This window comes from Leptinotarsa decemlineata, unplaced genomic scaffold (genome assembly GCF_025532065.1).
Source record: "Leptinotarsa decemlineata unplaced genomic scaffold, Ldec_3_MD MMD2_tig00000882_RagTag_RagTag, whole genome shotgun sequence".
Lineage (NCBI taxonomy): Eukaryota > Metazoa > Arthropoda > Insecta > Coleoptera > Chrysomelidae > Leptinotarsa > Leptinotarsa decemlineata.
The window spans coordinates 172,181-192,622 of record NW_027412556.1 but is presented as its reverse complement, the minus strand read 5'-3'; the positions used below and the strand labels follow the sequence as shown (position 1 = coordinate 192,622).

Sequence of the window (20,442 nt, the reverse complement as noted above, 5' to 3'; positions counted from 1 at the left end):
TTCCATGTTGTGTGGTTGTGGTTATAGTCATAGTGGAAAGTGTCTTATTTAGCTTTCTACTATTATATTTGTTAAAATATTGTGTGGAAACTAGTAGAAATTGAAAGAATTCATAATGGTATTTGGCGTTGATGGTACAGAAAAAAAAAATGACAAATATGACTTCAACAGGGCTTTCCAAACATTTATACAAAAAAGTAATAAACCACAATTTATTGTCACCAGTATATCAGGTAATTTGGAGCATCTGAAATTTTCTGAATAATTTTATGTAGCAAATCTTTATGTAGCAAAACAAATAAAATTTGATTTAAAACATCTCAAACTCATCCAAGACGAAGTATTTCTACAAAAATGTAGTATCTAGTAAGTGCTACAAACCTATTCCTCAACTTCTGGTGACATGATATAGTAAAAGTTTATATATGAAGCAGTTTCGAATTACAATATCTACTATAATCCTTTGAATAAACTATTAGGAATGTCCCACTAAAATTTGTGTTTATGACAAACGCTGACTATAGCAATTTGTTTATTACAAAATCCCTAGAAAGAGACACTATTTCACAAGTAAGGTTCAATTAATGAAAAATAGGTAGTTTTTCCTAGGCGGATCCCTAAAATATTTATTTTAGGGATCCGCCTATATATGAGTATATCGGCGGATCCCTAAAATAAATATTGAATGTAAATGCGTAAAAGCCTGTTTAGGACTGTGAGAAAAAGAGTGCAGATAATATTTTTGATAAATATTTTTTAAGAGCTGAACTCAGTTTATTAAAATGAAGTTCTCAACTTTTTCAGGTTATACATTACCGCAGACTATACCTACTAACAAAGAATGCAGTAATATGTGTGTTGATGCACATAATCATGTAAACCACCCACAGTCTGACTTAGGAGAAAAACAGTTCCAGTGTAGCATGTGCCCAAAACGGTACAAATATAAAGATTCTTTGAATAAACATTATATTACTCATGGGAAAAAACCATACAACTGCGTAATCTGTTCTGAATCATTCACTCGCAGGAGTAATTTCATTGAACACAATATGATTATTCATACAGGTGAAAAAAAATTTTTGTAAAGTTTGCTCCAAATCTTTCTATGTGTTGGGAAGACTGAGACAGCATGAGAAGGTTCATTCAGATGAAGAAAAACGTTATGAAACGGTTCATTTGAAAGACAGTCAATTCCAACAGACGGAATTTCATACACAAGAACAATCATTTTCCAACGATTTGTCTACAAGTTCATGTACAGTAACACAAATCGAAAGTTCGGATGGGGATAATCGTAATATTATTGAAGAAAATATCAAGGCTGGCTTGAATACTCAGGAAAAAAATGTCGAGGATGACTTGAATAGTCAAGAAGATCTGAAGAATGAGTTTAATATTTATGAACAAAATATAAAAATCGAGTTCACTAGTCATGATGTTGAAGATGAGAATATTACATCAGATGTTAAACCTCCTCTTGAACTTATTCCAGGTAGTTTATCTATATATCTAATTTATATATATATATATATATATATATATATATATATATATATATATATATATATATATTATATATATATATATATATATATATATATATATATATATATATATATATATATATATATATATATATATATTCTATATTCCTATAGTTTATTTAACCACGTTATGTAGAAAAAATTACATTTGTAGCAAGTCACAACAATAATGTTTGTGCCATACAAACATATGAACAACCAACAAACATTTCAAATAGGTTACAAATAAAATTAAAAAAAAACACACACACACACAACTATCACCAGTGGTGACGCAAAAGAATATGAGAGATACAAACCTGATGTAAATAATATTTGATTTTTCCATGAAAAAAAAAGTACAGCTAAATAATATGGTAATTACAATTGAAAAAAAAAAATGGTAACAAGGATCTACAGGAACATATTTTCAATTCAGTAGATTTTATTATATTTTTTTCAATCTACACTTCTTACTGACTTGTTTTGTCATCATGTTTGATGATTTTGCTAATGACAAGTATTGAATGGGTTGTAAAAAAGATGTATGTCACATCCTGTATAAGGTTGACAAAAATTTAGAACGGCACCAAAGTTGAAAAAAAACAGTTTATATATATAGCCGGGTTCTTATTTTTCCAGGTGATTCACAGCAGATTACCGAAAATGAAACAGTTACTTGGGAAACCGACCAAGAAATTACAAATACCGGTAATACTTATGATAAAACTAATGGTGTACAAGATTTGCAAACTGAACAAGATGTGGATATTACCCTGGATATAAAACCTTTCAAGCTTATTCCAGGTAATATAATTATTCATTTAATTCATGTGACTTTTTGTTGGTCAAGAGTGTGAAATTGATTTTTCATTTTGTGTTCTGATGGTTTGCCGATTTCTCAAATTATTTCAGTAAAAAAAAAGTTAACTAGTTTAGTGATCTAATAATTTTTCCAATTCCATTCCATTTCCAATTCTGAATTCCATAAAAAAATCTCCAATTAATGGAGAATCACCTAATAAAAAATAATTTTCCTAGAGCCCTTATTGGAAAAATAATTAAAAAAGAAGGTTCTCCTCCCAAAATACAGAGGTGAAACCCCTGTAGGCAGATGGCGCTGCACATAACTACCGACATATTGCTTGATCTATTCGCGCGCAGATGGCGTTGTATGTAACTTTCTTGATATATGTATTTCTTCATGTGAAAAAAGTATTTTTTTTGTTATTGTTCGTTATTGTTTTAAGCTTTTTTTAAATTATTTTCAATTTTTGAGTTTGATGTCCTTTAAAAGCGTGTTTTTTGAACTATATTTATTTCGAATTAATTTAAAGAGTTATTTATTGATTCAAAAGTTATGCACCCTCTGATGTGCCGGTTTATGTGTACAATGTTGATGATCAATAATTTTTTCAAGACTCTCCCAATATATTGAATCATCTCAGTTTTTGTTTGTTTTGGTTTCAATTTATTTATTTTTTTGTTTGTACTTGATTGTTTTTTGATTTTTTTCTCATACTATACATGCAAGAAAATGCATCGTTATTATTATCATTATTATTTGTTGAAGAACTCTACTAAAAACTTAAACTAATTCACAAACTATAAATTGGAGATTTCTAAATCTCTATACTGAAGCTATAAAGGTAAATGTGTTTAATTTCTTCTATTTGCAACTAAGTTTTTGAAATATTTATTTTTTTGGGAAAGTTTGATGAAGGGTTCTTGCTATTTCAGGGTTAAATTCACAGCAGATTACTGAAATAGACAAAACTATATCCGAGGACAAAAACAAAAAGGTGCATACAGAAGAAATGCTATTTAGCGAAATTTCAGAAGAAATACCGTTCAATTCTAAAATGTATTCAGATACGTTCAATACTGAAAAGAAACTGAAAAAATGTGAGAATAATATTCAACCACAAGAAAACCAGTTTTTCAATGATTTGTCAACAAATTGCTTTGAAGCTGTACTGAACAAAACTTCAGATGAGGATGAATCTAATCTTGTAGATGTCAAGAATGACTCAAATGTCGAAGATAACATTGATATTCATGAAGAAAATATAAAAGTCGACTTCACTAACAGAGATGCAAGAGGTGAGGATATTACACTAGATATAAAACCTTCTCCTGTCATTTTCAGGGGTAACACATTCAAATATTTGAACCAATTTTGTTTCGTTTTTGAATTCCCATTTAAAAGAGCTAAATTCAATCTATCGTATTTCCTCCTGGTAGACTTGTTGAAGGTGCTCGCCACCATACCTGGCCTCCAAAGGTGATACAATTTCTGCTTATTCGCTGGAATTTTTTGCAGAATTTCAGAGGTCTTTGCTCCCAGGGCTGTTGCTTTCATCCCATTTTTCCACTTATCATTTTCTGCAACGGTCTCAAATTGTTCGCGATAAATTTACCATGTAGATTCGCTGTCGAAGGTTGGAGTTTTAATAAAAATACTGCTAGAAGGTAGAGGTGTTTCCACAGCGATTCTTTTCGGCTTCGGTGATACTTTTTGAAGTTCGTACAGGGAAAGCAATTTTTCTCTGTAGAATCTGTTCTAAATCATTCCGTACCAATGAAGTTTTGGTTAGTTCATGAGAAGGTTCCTACAGGAATAAAACCTTTTGTTTGTAAAATCTGCTTGTGCTGATAATGATTAGAATACCTCCTTCAAATCATCAATCTGAGTCTCTCGAGTGTTTGTTAAATCCTGATCAAAGCTACATAAAATAAAAATATACTATTACATTTATGGAATATTTCAGTTGAAACTATTTAATTATATTGTTGTTCTTACCTTTTTCAGATATTGAATTGCAACAGGTGGCAGAAGTAGATATTGCAACACTATCCAAAGAAATAGAAGCAGTAGTTACGTCTACCAACATTTCTAATGATACCAACTATTTAAACAAAGAATGTAGTGAAAATTTGGTTGCTGATAATAATTGTGTGCAACCTAGAAAGACCAACGAAAAGGAAAAAACGGATTCATTCTCAAACAAAACGATTTCACTGCAAAAATTGTTCCAAATCATTCCATACCAACAATCAGTTGGTTCGTCATGAGAGGGTTCATACAGGAGAAAGACCCTTTGTCTGTAAAATCTGCTCTCACTCTTTCAAAGAACTATCACATTTGAAAACTCATCAACGGATTCATTCAGGAGAAAAACCATTTGTTTGTAAAATCTGCTCTCACTCTTTCAAACAAGTTTCACATTTGAAAAGTCATCAACAGATTCATTCAGGAGAAAAACCATTTGTTTGTAAAATCTGCTCTCACTCTTGCAGACGACTATCAGATTTGAAAACTCACCAATGGGTTCATTCAATAGAAAAACCATTTGTTTGTGAAATCTGCTCTCACTCTTTCAAACGACCATCACATTTGAAAACTCATCAACAGGTTCATTCAGGAGAAAAACCATTTGTTTGTAAATTCTGCTCAAAATCATTTGTTCGTAAGTTGTATTTGAGAGATCATGAAAGGATTCATACAGAAAAACCATACTCTTGCCAATATTGCTCCAAAATTTTCCGTCTATCGAAATATTTCAAAGTACATTTGAAAACTCACTTAGAAAAAGAAAAAAATATTGTTGCGAGATATGCACCAAATCTTTTTATTCCAAGAAAGGTTTGAAAAACCACCAGAAAACTATTCATGAAGGTGAAAAACTATTTTCCATTGATCTATCAACAAATCAATATAAATCAATAACAATTGAGAATTCGGATGAAAAATATTTTAATATTGATGAAGTGGTTATCGAGGATGACTTGAATATTCACGAAAAAGATGTCGAGGATGATTTGAATGTTCAGAAAGTTATTAAGGATCACTTGAAAATTCATGAAGAGAATATAAAAGTGGAAGTCGTTAGCAAAGATGCAGGAGATGAGGATGTTACACTGGATGTTAAATCTTCTGATCATTTAGCAGGTAAAATATATATTTGAACCAAAAAATTATCAGGTAACTCTTATCCTTTTTTAAAATTACTCAGCCTTTTGTGATCAAGAATTGACTAAAAAAATAATTTTTATTTTGTTATATCACAGAGTGATTGAAAAACAGGTACTCACTTTTCATGATGAATTTGAGAATAAAACCGTTTGATAAACCACTAATAACTGTTTTCAATCATTGAAAACCTTTTTATTAAACTGATGCTATACAAAATATGGCATCAAACTTAAATGAACTTGGAATATTGAATAATGACCTAACTCAACAGTCGATTCAAAAATTTTGCTGTGTAAATTTCATAGAAAAAATTGTGAATTATTAAAATCAATAACTAATGTAATAAATCTAAAGAAATTAACTTTAAATGTTCAAGCCAGTCTCGGATATACCTACACAGTAGGTTGAATGGACTGAACGTTTAAAGTTCACTTCTTTAGATTTGTTTACTGCCAGTCTTCAAGCACACCCACCGACTAATAAGAAACTTTTTCTTCCTCATTCAGAAGAATGGGGCAAATCTTGGATATGCGGTTGGTTAGTACCTCGTCCACTAGATGGAGTGACATTTTGTTGTTCACTCCAACTTAGGAAAAAGAATGAAATACTGTGAAAGAATTCCGACTTTCAATTATGGAACATCATTGACTTTAGGTCGATGATGGCCAATATCTTGCACTGATGAGTGTCTAATGAGCCCGAAACCGGTCTGTAAGTGTGCCCGTTCCAGAATTGAAGATCGAATCTTTCAGTTGTACTGCCAATTGCATATGCAGAAAATTTTCTGTGAAGATTCCTGCACTGACTCCTGTCAGATATGATCCAACGCCCTTCGTGGTATTAGCCAGGGGAGTAGCTGTTTTCTGATAGGCGTCACTTCATTCAACCTACTGTGTGGGAATATCCGAGACTGGCTTGAACATTTAAAGTTAATTTTTTTAGATTTGTTTACTGCCAATCTTCAATACTTTGCTAGATAGTACTTCCCTGAGATTTCTCAAAATAAATAGAGCCTTTTAGAGTTTCATTTATATGTACTTTCCTATTCAGTTGAGCATCAACATGAAAACCCAATAGCTTAACTGTTGTTTAATTGTCGAGTGCTTGCCGATCTTTTGTGAAAGTGATGTTCTTTGTTTTATTTTTGTTTAGGGACATAACGTTTGAATTTGAAAATATTTCCATTTTCAATAATGTTTCCTCCTACAAACCATCAATCTGAGTCTCTCGAGTGTTTGTCAAATCCTGATTAAAGCTACAAAAAATAAAAATATACTATTACAGTTATGCGATAATATAAAGACCCCTCTGAATCAGGTTATAATTGATGAGCAACATGGTTTTTGCCAGGGCAAATCGACCAATACTAATTTGTTGCTCTACTCTCAGTATATCTTAAATGCTTTGGAGAAAAAACAGCAAGTGGATGTGATATACACAGATTTTTCCAAAGCATTTGACACAGTTAATCACAGGATTCTCGGTGCAAAATTGGAGGCAATCGGTTTCTTTGGAATTTATTGAAATGGCTCACAAATTATCTATGTAACAGAACACAAGTTGTAAAAATTGAAGGATTTACATCTCAACAAATCTCGGTTAGCTCAGGAGTTCCACAAGGAAGCCATTTAGGGCCATTCCTATTTAATATATTTGTCAACGATATCAAAACCAAAATTAGTCATTCTGAAGTATTAATGTTTGCTGATGACTTGAAAATATTCAAAACCATTGTATCCACAGTTGACTACGAACATATTCAGAATGACATTACATCTTTTACTGAATGGTGTGTAGACAATGATATGGACGTGAATGTGTCTAAATGCAAAAGTATGTCTTTTTCTAGATCACTTACTCATTACAACAATATGTATACTATAGCAGGCAAACTATTAGAAACGGTGAAATCCATACGAGATCTTGGTGTAGTGGTGGATGTCAAAATGGATTTTCACCTGCAGTATGAACAGATCTCTAGCAAAGCAATGAAAATGTTAGGCTTTCTATGTAGGACTACAAAAGACTTCACCAACATTAACTCTATCAAGTTATTGTATTTCGCTTTGGTTAGATCGATTACAGAATATTGTAGCTGTGTTTGGTCACCAACTTATGAGATTCATAAGTACACTATAGAAAAAGTACAAAACAAATTTATAAAATATATTGCCTTTAAGTTGTCTATACCTCTCAGTGATCACTCTTTTTCAGAAATTCGGTCTGTAACTGGTTTACCGAAACTTAGTTTACGCAGAGAACATATAGATATTATATTCCTTCATAAATTGCTTAATTTTAGAATTAATTGCTCAACTCTTCTTGCCCAAGTAAACCTTCATGTTCCCTCTAGAAAAACACGAAATAATCTAACCTTTGCAATAGATTACCATAGGTGTAACTATGGAATGCATTCTCCTTTATCAAGAATAGTCATAAACGGGAATAATACAAAATTCGATCTCTTTCATATTTCCGAGGATATTCTTAGAAATAAGTTAAGATTTACTTATTCTTAAATTGCTTGTATCTGTCATTTACTTTTATTCTCGCTTCATTTCGATTCTCTACTATGACTGTTTAAATTGTTATAACTTATAATTAAATTAGATAAGATTTGTGTTAACAATCTGATATTTGTATAACTTACATTAAATGGGAGTTACCCGTGAATAAATAAATAAAAAAAAAATATTTCAATCGAAACTATTTTATTATATTGTTGTTCTTACCTTTTTCAGATATTGAATTGCAACAGGTGGCAGAAGTAGATATTGCAACAGTATCCAAAGAAATAGAAGCAGTAGTTACGTCTACCAACATTTCTAATGATACCAACTATTTAAACAAAGAATGTAGTGAAAATTTGGTTGCTGATAATAATTGTGTGCAACCTGGGAAGACTGACGAAAGGGAAAAACAGTTCCATTGCAGAATATGTTCAAAAAATTATAAAAGTAAAGCTTTATTGCAAAAGCATGGAAAGATTCATTCGCAAACAAAACAATTTCACTGCAAAATTTGTTTTAAATCATTCCGTACCAACAATCAGTTGGTTGGTCATGAAAGGGTTCATACAGGAGAAAGACCCTTTGTTTGTAAAATCTGCCCTCACTCTTTCAAACAACTATCACATTTGAAAACTCATCAACAGGTTCATTCAGGAGAAAAACCATTTGTTTGTAAAATCTGCTCAAAAGCATTTGCTGATAAGTTTTATTTGAGAGATCATGAAAGGATTCATACAGAAAAACCATTTTCTTGCCAATATTGCTCCAAAATTTTCCGTCTATCGAAATCTTTCAAAGTACATTTGAAGACTCACTTAGAAAAAGAAAAAAATATATATTGTTGCGAGATATGCACCAAATCTTTTTATTCCAAGAAAGGTTTGAAAAAACACCAGAAAAGAATTCATGAAGGTGAAAAACTATTTTCCATTGATCTATCAACAAATCAATATAAATCAATATCAATTGAGAATTCGGATGAAAAATATTTTAATATTGATGAAGTGGTTATCAAGGATGACTTGAATATTCACGAAAAAGATGTCGAGGATGATTCGAATGTTCAAAAAGTTATTAAGGATCACTTGAAAATTCATGAAGAGAATATAAAAGTGGAAGTCGTTAGCAAAGATGCAGGAGATGAGGATGTTACACTGGATGTTAAATCTTCTGATCATTTAGCAGGTAAAATATATATTTGAACCAAAAAATTATCAGGTAACTCTTATCCTTTTTTAAAATTACTCAGCCTTTTGTGATCAAGAATTGACTAAAAAAATAATTTTTATTTTGTTATATCACAGAGTGATTGAAAAACAGGTACTCACTTTTCATGATGAATTTGAGAATAAAACCGTTTGATAAACCACTAATAACTGTTTTCAATCATTGAAAACCTTTTTATTAAACTGATGCTATACAAAATATGGCATCAAACTTAAATGAACTTGGAATATTGAATAATGACCTAACTCAACAGTCGATTCAAAAATTTTGCAGTGTAAATTTCATAGAATAAATTGTGAATTATTAAAATCAATAACTAATGTATTTAATCTAAAGAAATGAACTTTAAATGTTCAAGCCAGTCTCGGATATACCTACACAGTAGGTTGAATGGACTGAACGTTTAAAGTTCACTTCTTTAGATTTGTTTACTGCCAGTCTTCAAGCACAACCACCGACTAATAAGAAACTTTTTCTTCCTCATTCAGAAGAATCGGGCAAATCTTGGATATGCGGTTGGTTAGTACCTCGTCCACTAGATGGAGTGACATTTTGTTGTTCACTCCAACTTAGGAAGAAGAATGAAATACTGTGAAAGAATTCCGACTTTCAATTATGGAACATCATTGACTTTAGGTCGATGATGGCCAATATCTTGCACTGATGAGTGTCTAATGAGCCCGAAACCGGTCTGTAAGTGTGCCCGTTCCAGAATTGAAGATCGAATCTTTCAGTTGTACTGCCAATTGCATATGCAGAAAATTTTCTGTGAAGATTCCTGCACTGACTCCTGTTGGATATGATCCAACGCCCTTCGTGGTATCAGCCAGGGGAGTAGCTGTTTTCTGATAGGCGTCAGTCCATTCAACCTACTTTTTAGGTATATCCGACACTGGCTTGAACATTTAAAGTTCATTTCTTTAGATTTGTTTACTGCCAATCTTCAATACTTTGCTAGATAGTACTTCCCTGAGATTTCTCAAAATAAATAGAGCCTTTTAGAGTTTCACTTATATGTACTTTCCTATTCAGTTGAGCATCAACATGAAAACCCAATAGCTTAACTGTTGTTTAATTGTCGAGTGCTTGCCGATCTTTTGTGAAAGTGATGTTATTTGTTTTATTTTTGTTTAGAGACATAACGTTTGAATTTGAAAATATTTCCATTTTCAATAATGTTTCCTCCTACAAACCATCAATCTGAGTTTCTTGAGTGTTTGTCAAATCCTGATTGAAGCTACAAAAATAAAAATATACTATTACAGTTATGAAATATTTCAGTCAAAACTATTTTATTGTATTGTTGTTCTTACCTTTTTCAGGTATTGAATTGCAGCAGGTGGCAGAAGTAGATATTGCAACAGTATCCAAAGAAATAGAAGCAGTAGTTACGTCTACCAACATTTCTAATGATACCAACTATTTAAACAAAGAATGTAGTGAAAATTCGGTTGCTGATAATAATTGTGTGCAACCTGGGAAGACTGACGAAAGGGAAAAACAGTTCCATTGCAGAATATGTTCGAAAAATTATAAAAGTAAAGCTTTATTGCAAAAGCATGGAAAGATTCATTCGCAAACAAAACAATTTCACTGCAAAATTTGTTTCAAATCATTCCGTAACAACAATCAGTTAGTTGGTCATGAAAGGGTTCATACAGGAGAAAGACCCTTTGTTTGTAAAATCTGCCCTCACTCTTTCAAACAACTATCACATTTGAAAACTCATCAACAGGTTCATTCAGGAGAAAAACCATTTGTTTGTAAAATCTGCTCAAAAGCATTTGCTGATAAGTTTTATTTGAGAGATCATGAAAGGATTCATACAGAAAAACGATTTTCTTGCCAATATTGCCCCAAAACTTTCCATCTATCGAAATCTTTCAAAAAACATTTGAAGATTCACTTAGAAAAAAAATTATATTTTTGCGAGATATGCACCAAACTTTTTTTTTCCATGAATGGTTTCAAAAAACACCAGAAAACTATTCATAAAGATGAAAAACTATTTTCCATGGATCCATCAACAAATCAATGTAAACCAATATTAGTTGAGAATTTGGATGAAAAATATTTTAATATTTATGAAGAGGTTATCGAGGATGACTTGAATATTCATGAAAAAGATGTCAAGGATGATTCGAATGTTCAAGAAGTTATTAAGGATGACTTGAAAATTCATGAAGAGAATGAATATAAAAGCAAAGATGTAGGAGATGAGAAAGTTACACTGGATGTGAAATCCAATTATTCACGAGGTAAAATATATATTTCAACCAAAACATTCATCAAGTCTTATCCTTTTTTGAAACTACTCACACATTTTTTTGATCAAAAATTGACGAAACATTTTTTCAATGTAGATATATATCATAATTTTTATTTTGTTCTAATATTACTGTCCAAGTCATCAAAAAACTGGCACTCATCCTGCATTACAAACTTTAAGAATAGAACTTTTTAAAAATCACTGGATATTTACTCATTCTGTATGTTTATTTTGTGTTCATTTGATTTGGAAACAAGATTTGTCAGTTGAAGATTGAAAAATAGTAAAAAACGTCAATAAAGTTCCTTCTTCACTAAAATTTGATTTATTTGCTCGAGTTGATCAATTCTTCTGAAAGAATAACAACCACTCTAATAAGTTTTTTCATTTATTGATTTTTTTTAAATAAATTGATGCTATACCAAATATGGCATCAAACTTAAATGAACTTGGAATATTGAACAATGACCTAAATCATCAGTTGATTAAAAAATTTAGCGGTGTAAATTTCATAGAAAAAATTGTGAATTATTAAAATCAATAACTAATGTAATAAATCTAAAGAAATGAACTTTAAACGTTCAAGCCAGTCTTGGATATACCTACACAGTAGGTTGAATGGGCTGAACGTTTAAAGTTAATTTCTTTAGATTTGTTTACTGCCAGTCTTCAAACATAGCCCTCTAACTAATAAGAAAGTTTTTCTTCCTTATTCAGAGGAATCGGGCAAATTTCGGATATGCAGTTGGTTAGTACCTCATCCACTAGATGGGGTGAAATTTTGTGGTTCGCTCCAACTTAGGAAGAAGAATGAAATACTGTGAAAGAATTCCGACTTTCAATTATGGAACATCATTGACTTTAGGTCGATGATGGCCATTATCTTGCACTGATGAGTGTCTATTGAGCCCGAAACCGGTCTGCAAGTGTGCCCGTTCCAAAATTGAAAGTCGACTCTTTCAGTTGTATTGCCAATTGCATATGCAGGAAATTTTCTGTGATAATTCCTGCACTGACGCCTGTCGGATATAATCCAACGCCCTTGTGGTATTAGCCAGGGGAGTCCTTGTTTTCTGATAGGCGTCAGTCTATTCAACCTACTGTTTAGGTATATCCGAGACTGGCTTGAACATTTAAAGTTAATTTCTTTAGATTTGTTTACTGCCAGTCTTCAAGCATAGCCCACCGACTAATAAACTAATGTAATGTCTATAATCAATGCTTTATGATTTAATGTGAATATAGCATTATCAATTTCTGAATGCATACAACTTATCTCCCTATTTTGTACAAAACATTGATCATGTTAATGTTTTTTTGTCTTTTACAGAATCTAATTTGAAGCTCGTAACAGAAGATATAGAGATTAAACCTGCCTTTTTTAAATGAAAGGAAAAAAATCACATGAATGTAAGATATGCATGAAAACTTTCAAGAGCAGTTACCACTTGATTGAACATCAGGCCGTTCGTTCAGTGTATTATCTGCTCAACTTCTTATAAATTTGAAGTCTTTGAGAGTTCCCCGAAGGAAACATAATTCAGAAAAAAGGGATGAAATTCGCTCTCAACATCATGACAATTTGGTGAAACAAGCATGAAGAAGAGTTCTAGCGGGTGGACTAACAAACAAAAAATGTGAAAATAGTGTACAATGCCTCATTTGAATAATATAGAAATTAAATAACTCGCGAGAGAGTGTCTTTTTAAAAAGTATTTATTACACAAAACCAGATTGTTTCCTAGGTCAGAGCTGCAAATAGAATAAATGAAATGACTTTGTGAAACTGCCTGACTTTACATCACCATTACATTAGTAACAATCAGTTCACTGGTAATCTTTCCTGTGAACAATTTCTTAAACTCAGCTACGATAATTCGTAGACCTTTTATATCAGTAGCACAAAACCAAATAGCTGATCCACTCGTTTTGCGAGTTACAATCAAACTGATACTAACTATTTGTGAATGTTTCAATAGAACCATTTTCTTAGGAGTCATTCTCTGTAATGTCACTTGGCATTTGTTGCTAATAAATCTTCAGCTTTCTATACCTCAGCTACTATGCAGAGTTGATTGACGATATTCAGTAGGAATATTTTTTTTACTACATTTTCAAGTGACTGGCAGGAAACAAAAATGTGTTACATCCCATAGATGCCCTTGAGATATTACCATGAGTATTGAGATATCAAGATATCCTTGTGACGTACTTTCGTTTTACTCATAAAATTATTAAAGGGTTTTATTCAACTTGTTCTGTTTTCTGTCTATTTGGCATCATACATCCAAGATTGCCGCAGCTACAAAATTGTTGCACAATTACATCAATATGGGTATCGAATGACACGGCATGACTAGTAGAATCTGATCTTCCGTCACAGCTGAAACTTGACTCTCGTCAGAGTTTAAACTGGGCTCATATCACAGTTGAAACATGACTCCTGCAACAGTTGAATCTTGTCTCAGTTAAAACTGGGCTCTTCGCAAATTTGGAACTCGTCATCCTTTACAGTTGAAACTTGGCTCCTGTGACAGTTGAAACTTAGATCACATCACAGTTTAAACTCGGCTCTGGTCACCGATCTACCATATTTTGGGAGAATTATTCCTGACATTTATTTTGTTGTATATCATTTCACAATGATTTTGATTTCATTTTATTCAATGACTTCAATCTCGGTTTCCTGACTTTAACTTTGAATAACATGGGATCATTATCAATTATGAAAGTAATTATGATTTTTTGTGGGTTTTGTAAAATTACGTCCGAGTTCAGACAAAATAACTTTATGAAAAGTAAAGCTTCAGTCTCATACAAGTAAAAGAAGAGAATCAACATAGATGTACTTCTGTTGTATGTGTGTAGTTCAATTATGAACTATTCAAAATTTATAAAGTATATAGTCATGTGAACCCATTTACATTGATCTGGTATCAAAATAGATTAAGAAACAAATAAAAATGAGCTATTTTATATTACATGCATATGACCTATTGGACCTTCTTTGCCATCTATCTGTGAAGGTGTGAACTATATAACCTCGACATAAAAACATTCCATAGGCACAAAAATTTCTACATTTCCATTGGATCTTCATTCCGGTAAGTTCTGCTAGTCAACTCTAGGTGGCGTCCGCGTAAACTTTTCTATCAACGAATCTTATTTTAAAATTCAATAACATTGTCAACTTGATATCTATCTGTTTCAGAAATGAACGATAATACAAGCCATTAAATGGCATATCATTTTGTAAACGAACCAAAAGAATTAGATACTTGATAGGAATACTCGGCTTCTACAATGACTCTTCTGTACTAAAAAAATTCAAGGGTTAGGAGAGGGAGTTGCGTCACAGTATAGTTTCATAATGATACCCAATGCTTTGAGTAATGTAATCGGATGTAATTTCCAAAAACGAAATCACGGAAAGAAAAAAATTGATTTGGCACCTTTTTTGCCATCTGTTTGTGAGGGTACGAACTATGTAACCCCGACAATGAAACATTCCATAGCCAGAAAAATTTCTACATTTCTATTGGATCCGTATTCCAATAAGTTCAGCTAGTGAACACTAGGTGGCGTCCGCGTGAACTTCACTTTCAACAAAGTAAAATTTAGACTAGATAGAGAGAGATCGTAGCTCCCAGGGTAGGCCGCCAGCTTTTTAACAGTGAAGAAGGGCGTGGATAAGATGGAGGGTAGAGCGCCACCCGCTTGATCAACCCTGGAGCTTATACAAAACAAAAACGGGAAATTTACTCTAAACGGTAACCGATCGAATCAAACTCGAATCCAGTTAAAATATTCATAATTCCTTTCCCTAACATCTACACCTTTCTCAGTTGATTCCAAATTTGTTAACAAATCCCTTGATTTATCTGTCAGTTTATAAATTTTATTCAACCGTTATTATAGGACTCCCCCTATAATACTGGCAGGGAGCCTTGAGCTCCTGAGGCCTCTAAGTTTCAAATGTGAGAAGATTTCACTTTTCTAATTGTAAACAATACCAAAATGTTCATAAGATATAAATTATATTACACCTATAGCACAAATGTTTCAATTCTAAGGGGACTTTAATGAACCCAAGCTCCCCAAGGAAAAAAGGAGGACGTCTCTTCAATACTTGAGACGTCGCTGTTTTGAAGTTATACTTTACCTTAGATATGGCTATATCGCCAGCTTACAGTAGGTTGAGAGAATGAATTCATCTACATAGGCATAAAAGCATATATCCTACACTAATATTCTTCCCCTTTGGGCAGGTTTGAAGAACATAAATCTTTGTTGAGATAATAGATCGTGATAATAGATCGTGAGATAATAGATAATCGTGTGGCCTATAGGTTTACTTTTGTCCCAAGAAGCCAAAATTCAATTCAGTAACATTCTGTTCTCCATGAGAAATTGAATCCAACAAGTGAGTTGAATGTTTTACCAGCATCCATATGCGAAGAATAAAAAATTCCTATTCTTATAAAAGACGATCTTACTTGGTTAATCCGAAAAATCGAGAAGTTTAGACATAAATTCGAAAATGAGCAAATGGCTACCAAAAGTACCACAACAAATTTTGAATCTCGGCGGCAAGACATTCATGGAACCAAAGTCGTCAATTCACCGTTCCGTGTTCCGTCAGAGCACAGAATCCTTAAATGGATTCGAATATGTGTTCAAATATAATTAATGCGTTCGAATATATCCTTGTATAGTTGTTTGTCAGTGAATGAGAACTAAACGAATGACGAGGTATTAAAATATCCCAAAACTTTCAAGGAAGTATTCATTTCAGGTTTAAATAGTCGTCGACCTCAAAACAGAACAAATGACAAAATGAAACCGTAACACCGTATAGGATGAAACTGCAGTAACGTTAGTTACAAATAAAAGCGGTAAAAAACTAAAAAATTTCATTTCTCTTTTCTTCATCATGATTTCCTACCACGTAGTGACGGCTACATCCACCAATTTATTAATGATTCAATATCCATCTCTTTCAGGAATAAACGATGACACGAGCCAGTGAATAGCATATCATTTGGGACCCGTCAGCACCCGTCACAGTTGAATACTCAGCTCCGTTCACAGTTGAAACTCAGCACCCACCACAGTTAAAACTTAGCTCCCTTCACAGTTGATACTCAGCTTTCACATCAGTTGAAACTCAACTCCTGTGTCAGTTGGAACTTGGCTCCCATCACAGTTGGAACTGGCTTCACGTCACAGTTGAAACTTTGCTCTCATCACAGTTGGAATTCAGCTCGCGTCACAGCTGTAACCTGGCTCCCGCCACGGATTTACCATATTTGGAAGAAACATTCACGAAATCCACGGCTCCTGCCACAGTTGAAACTTGTCTCTTGTCTCAGATGAAATAGGGCTCCCGTCAAAATTGAAACTGGTCCTCTTCACAGTCGAAACTTTGCTCGACATTTTGCAAAAATTGAAATGATGTTGTTCTCACTTATATCTGTATTCAATCGAACCACAGAAAATACAACGCGATTCAAACTTTAAAAGAGAAACTACTGAAAAATCTGTTTCCATTTCATTTAGGAATATCTCAGCACTTACGTGCTGTGTAACGCGTTAAATTGAAAGGAATGTTTATTTTCAAAGGAGATCGACGACATTTTCATATATGACGGTTTGATTGATTCATATCTATGTACAGAGTTAGTACTTTTGAAATTGATTGCTTTCTTCCTTTCTTTGGAAGTTTCCCACTATTTTTTTTGTATCAAGATGGAGTGGTAGAAAGCCAAACACTTTCTTTCCAATGATTATTCGGTTGTTATCATCGCACTGATTCGTTACTTGGTGGAAATTAAATTACACTTTCTATGAATGTTCTCGTAACAGCTGGAACTCGGCTTCCGTCACAGTTGAAATTTGGCTTTTGCCACTTGAAAATTGACTTCCGTCAAAGTTTAAACTGGGCTCCTATCACAGTTGAAACACGGCTCTCGTCAATGATTCACAATATTTGGTGACAATTACTCCCAACTTTCAGTTCGCCAATTCATTTTTGGTTGTTTCACGATTTTATGATTCGTATCACTTTCTTCTATTCAATATATTCAAATTTATTTCGTTATACATCGATTCACAATGATTTCTACTCTCGATTTAATTTTTTTTCATGACTTCAATCTAGAATTTATATTTTTCCGACATTGGCCTCTGATTTCTTGACTTTAAACTTCAAATAATCTGAGATCAATAATAAATTATGAATATAATCAGGGGTTTTATATGGATTATTTGAGATAACGTCTGAGTTCAGAATTGCAATAATATCATAAACAGTAAAGCCTTTTTCTCATCCAAGTGAAGAAAAAAGAATTGATTCAGATGTACCACAGAAAATACAAGGCGATTCATGCATAAGCCAACAATTCAATGCCACAATGACTTTTGCCTCACTTCAGCGGTCGAAGATGCCTACAACAGAATTATTCGGTTGTTATCATCATACTAATTCATTACTTGATGGAAATTAATAACACTTTCTATGAACCTCGGTTCTCGCAACCTAACCTAACTAGGCTTCCGTCACAGTCGAAACTCAGCTCCCGCAACAATTAAAACTTGTTCCCTTTTCTCAGTTGAACATGGCTCTTGTCAAATTTGGAACTGGGCTCCTGTCACAATTGTAACTCGGTTCCTGTAACAGTTGGACTCTGGCTCTCGCCAAACAGTTGGACTTTGAAGCTTAGCTCTCGCCACCGATCTACAATCTACAATCAATAACACTTTCTATGAAACTCGGCCACCGTCATAGTTGGAAATGGGCACCCGTCACAGTTGAAACTTGTCTTCCTTTATATTTGAAACTCAGCTCGCGTCACAGTTGAGATTTGGCTCTCGTCACTTGTTCATCATGTTTTGGAAAGAAACACTCCAGACATTCATTTTGTTATACATCACTTGACAATGATTTCTGCTTTCGTTTTCATTTCTGTCATGACTTCAATATCGAATTAATATTTTTCGACATTGATTTCTAGTTTCCTGACTTTAAACTCTGAATAATATCAGATTTATCACTTATAAATATAATCAGGTTTTTTGGGTTATATGAGATAACGTCTGAATTTTGAGTTCAAAGTGAGAATTACATAATAAAAAGTAAGGCATTTATCTCATCCAGTACATGAGAGTCAAATTCCAATCGTTAGAAGACTCTTGTTTTTGATTTGGCAATTTGGCATTTGTACAAAAACAGAAGAAGAATTCGATAGTTAATGCGGCAATTAATGTTTGATGTGTGAGGGTTCATTTTCAGTTTATTAGGTTTTATCGGCAGTTTTGCAGAAATTTGACTATTTAACTTGTACGGCGATCCATACGAGCCTTTCAAAATGGTAAATGCAGTACTTTATTTAATAATACGTGTATTTCAATAATTTTTTTTTTAGACTATCGGCAAGAATAATAAGATGATGGCTCACCTCAACTACAGGGTACGAGTAACTTTACAGGACTCCCGAACATTTATTGGAACTTTCAAAGCTTTCGATAAACATATGAACATGATCCTAGGTGATTGTGAAGAATTTCGTAAAATCAAACCCAAGAATTCAAAAGTGGAAAGGGAAGAGAAACGAGTTTTAGGGTTTGTTTTGGTGAGAGGGGAGAGTATTGTCTCATTAACTGTGGAAGGCCCGCCACCTCCTGAAGAGGGCTTGCCCAGAGTTCCTATTCCAGGAGCAGCACCTGGACCAGGTAATAAGAATTTGAAAGCACTTGAACTGTATACCTGTCGTTGAACGTATCACAAGTATTTATCGGATATAATTCAAAGCTAATTAGGGTAGATATGTTCTTCGTTGGATTTGGTTCGATTCAGTTTGGCAGCTTTTTAAGAGCTTCTACGAAATGTATACTTGATAATAAAGAGTGGTCGTTACTTGACTTTTGTATACAATCCACATGCAGATTGTATCCACTACATCATATCAATTTATAGGAAACCCTTTTTCCATACCATTACAAAATTACATCTATAATTGTTTGTTTCGCTGGCCAAATGAGATTTTCACTAAACAGTTTTACAAAAACGCAACACTTGTTTCGCCACAATGGCTTCTTCAGGCATATCTTTCATCAAGTATCGACCAATTCCATCATATACCTTCATGGAGATTTGTACAGCGTACAAAGAAATCTCTTTCAGAGACAAACTGAAAGAAAAAGACTCATTCATTTGGAGAACTGTGACTCAAATCCAACGTGAATTCATTTGAAGATGGACCTCTTGCGCAAGAATTAACCTAACCTCGCTAATATTGTTGACGGAAATAATTGGTTATTTCAAAGAAGATGCAGTTTTCAATTCTCTTTTGCACTCACTCTTTGACTTGTGATAATACTTGTGAGTAAATGTTGAAACCTTTGCATTTTAAATTGTGAATGTGAAACGTTCAAGAATAACTAGCCTCCACTGCTTTTTTTCTCTGCTATTTATCTTGTTTCCATCTCTGCATTATAACTATAATTTTTCCAGGAATAGGTAGAGCTTCCGGAAGAGGCATGCCCCCAGGAATGGGAGGAGTACCCGTTGGTTTGCAGGGACCGGTAAGAGGGGTCGGTGGACCATCGCAGCAAGTCATGACACCAGGTGGAAGAGGACAGGTGTCTGCCCCACCCCAAATGAATCAAGGTCCCCCAAGGATGGGCGGTCCACCACCAGGTGTAATGGGGCCCCCTCCTGGAATGATGGGAATGCCTCCTCAAATGGGCATGGGACGAGGAGGCCCCCACCTCCGATGGGAATGAGAGGACCTCCACCTGGTATGATGAGAGGAGGACCTCCTGGGCCACCAAGGCCATACTAGGAGTTTATTATTATTAAGTTCAAATGTATAAGCAATGTATTTTTGATGCTGATTGCGCAGTAGAGTGTATGAAATAAATTCTGGACTTTTT

General features: G+C 33.5%; 2 protein-coding genes across 2 annotated transcripts; both read left to right on the top strand.

Moving 5' to 3' along the window:
- The first annotated feature begins 1,057 nt into the window (after positions 1 to 1,057).
- LOC111502646 (uncharacterized) lies at positions 1,058 to 13,201 on the top strand. The gene is made up of 5 exons (XM_074174705.1): positions 1,058 to 1,495; positions 2,169 to 2,333; positions 3,267 to 3,629; positions 10,562 to 11,497; positions 12,839 to 13,201. The coding sequence occupies exons 3-5, from the start codon at positions 3,344 to 3,346 to the stop codon at positions 12,895 to 12,897; spliced, it is 1,281 nt and encodes a 426-aa protein (XP_074030806.1). The 5' UTR covers positions 1,058 to 1,495; positions 2,169 to 2,333; positions 3,267 to 3,343; the 3' UTR covers positions 12,898 to 13,201.
- Positions 13,202 to 18,713: 5,512 nt separating this feature from the next.
- LOC111509951 (small nuclear ribonucleoprotein-associated protein B) lies at positions 18,714 to 20,442 on the top strand. Its single transcript, XM_023165808.2, is given in 4 exon segments — positions 18,714 to 18,878; positions 18,933 to 19,239; positions 20,021 to 20,274; positions 20,277 to 20,442. Coding segments are annotated over 4 exon segments (639 nt in total). The 5' UTR covers positions 18,714 to 18,875; the 3' UTR covers positions 20,352 to 20,442.

Excerpts from the sequence above, each read along its gene's own strand:
- LOC111502646 (XM_074174705.1), top strand. The coding sequence starts at position 3,344 with ATGCTATTTAGCGAAATTTCAGAAGAAATACCGTTCAATTCTAAAATG. Across the intron at positions 3,630-10,561 it reads CACTAACAGAGATGCAAGAG|GTATTGAATTGCAGCAGGTG; the intron begins GTGAGGATATTA and ends TACCTTTTTCAG. Across the intron at positions 11,498-12,838 it reads GAAATCCAATTATTCACGAG|AATCTAATTTGAAGCTCGTA; the intron begins GTAAAATATATA and ends TGTCTTTTACAG.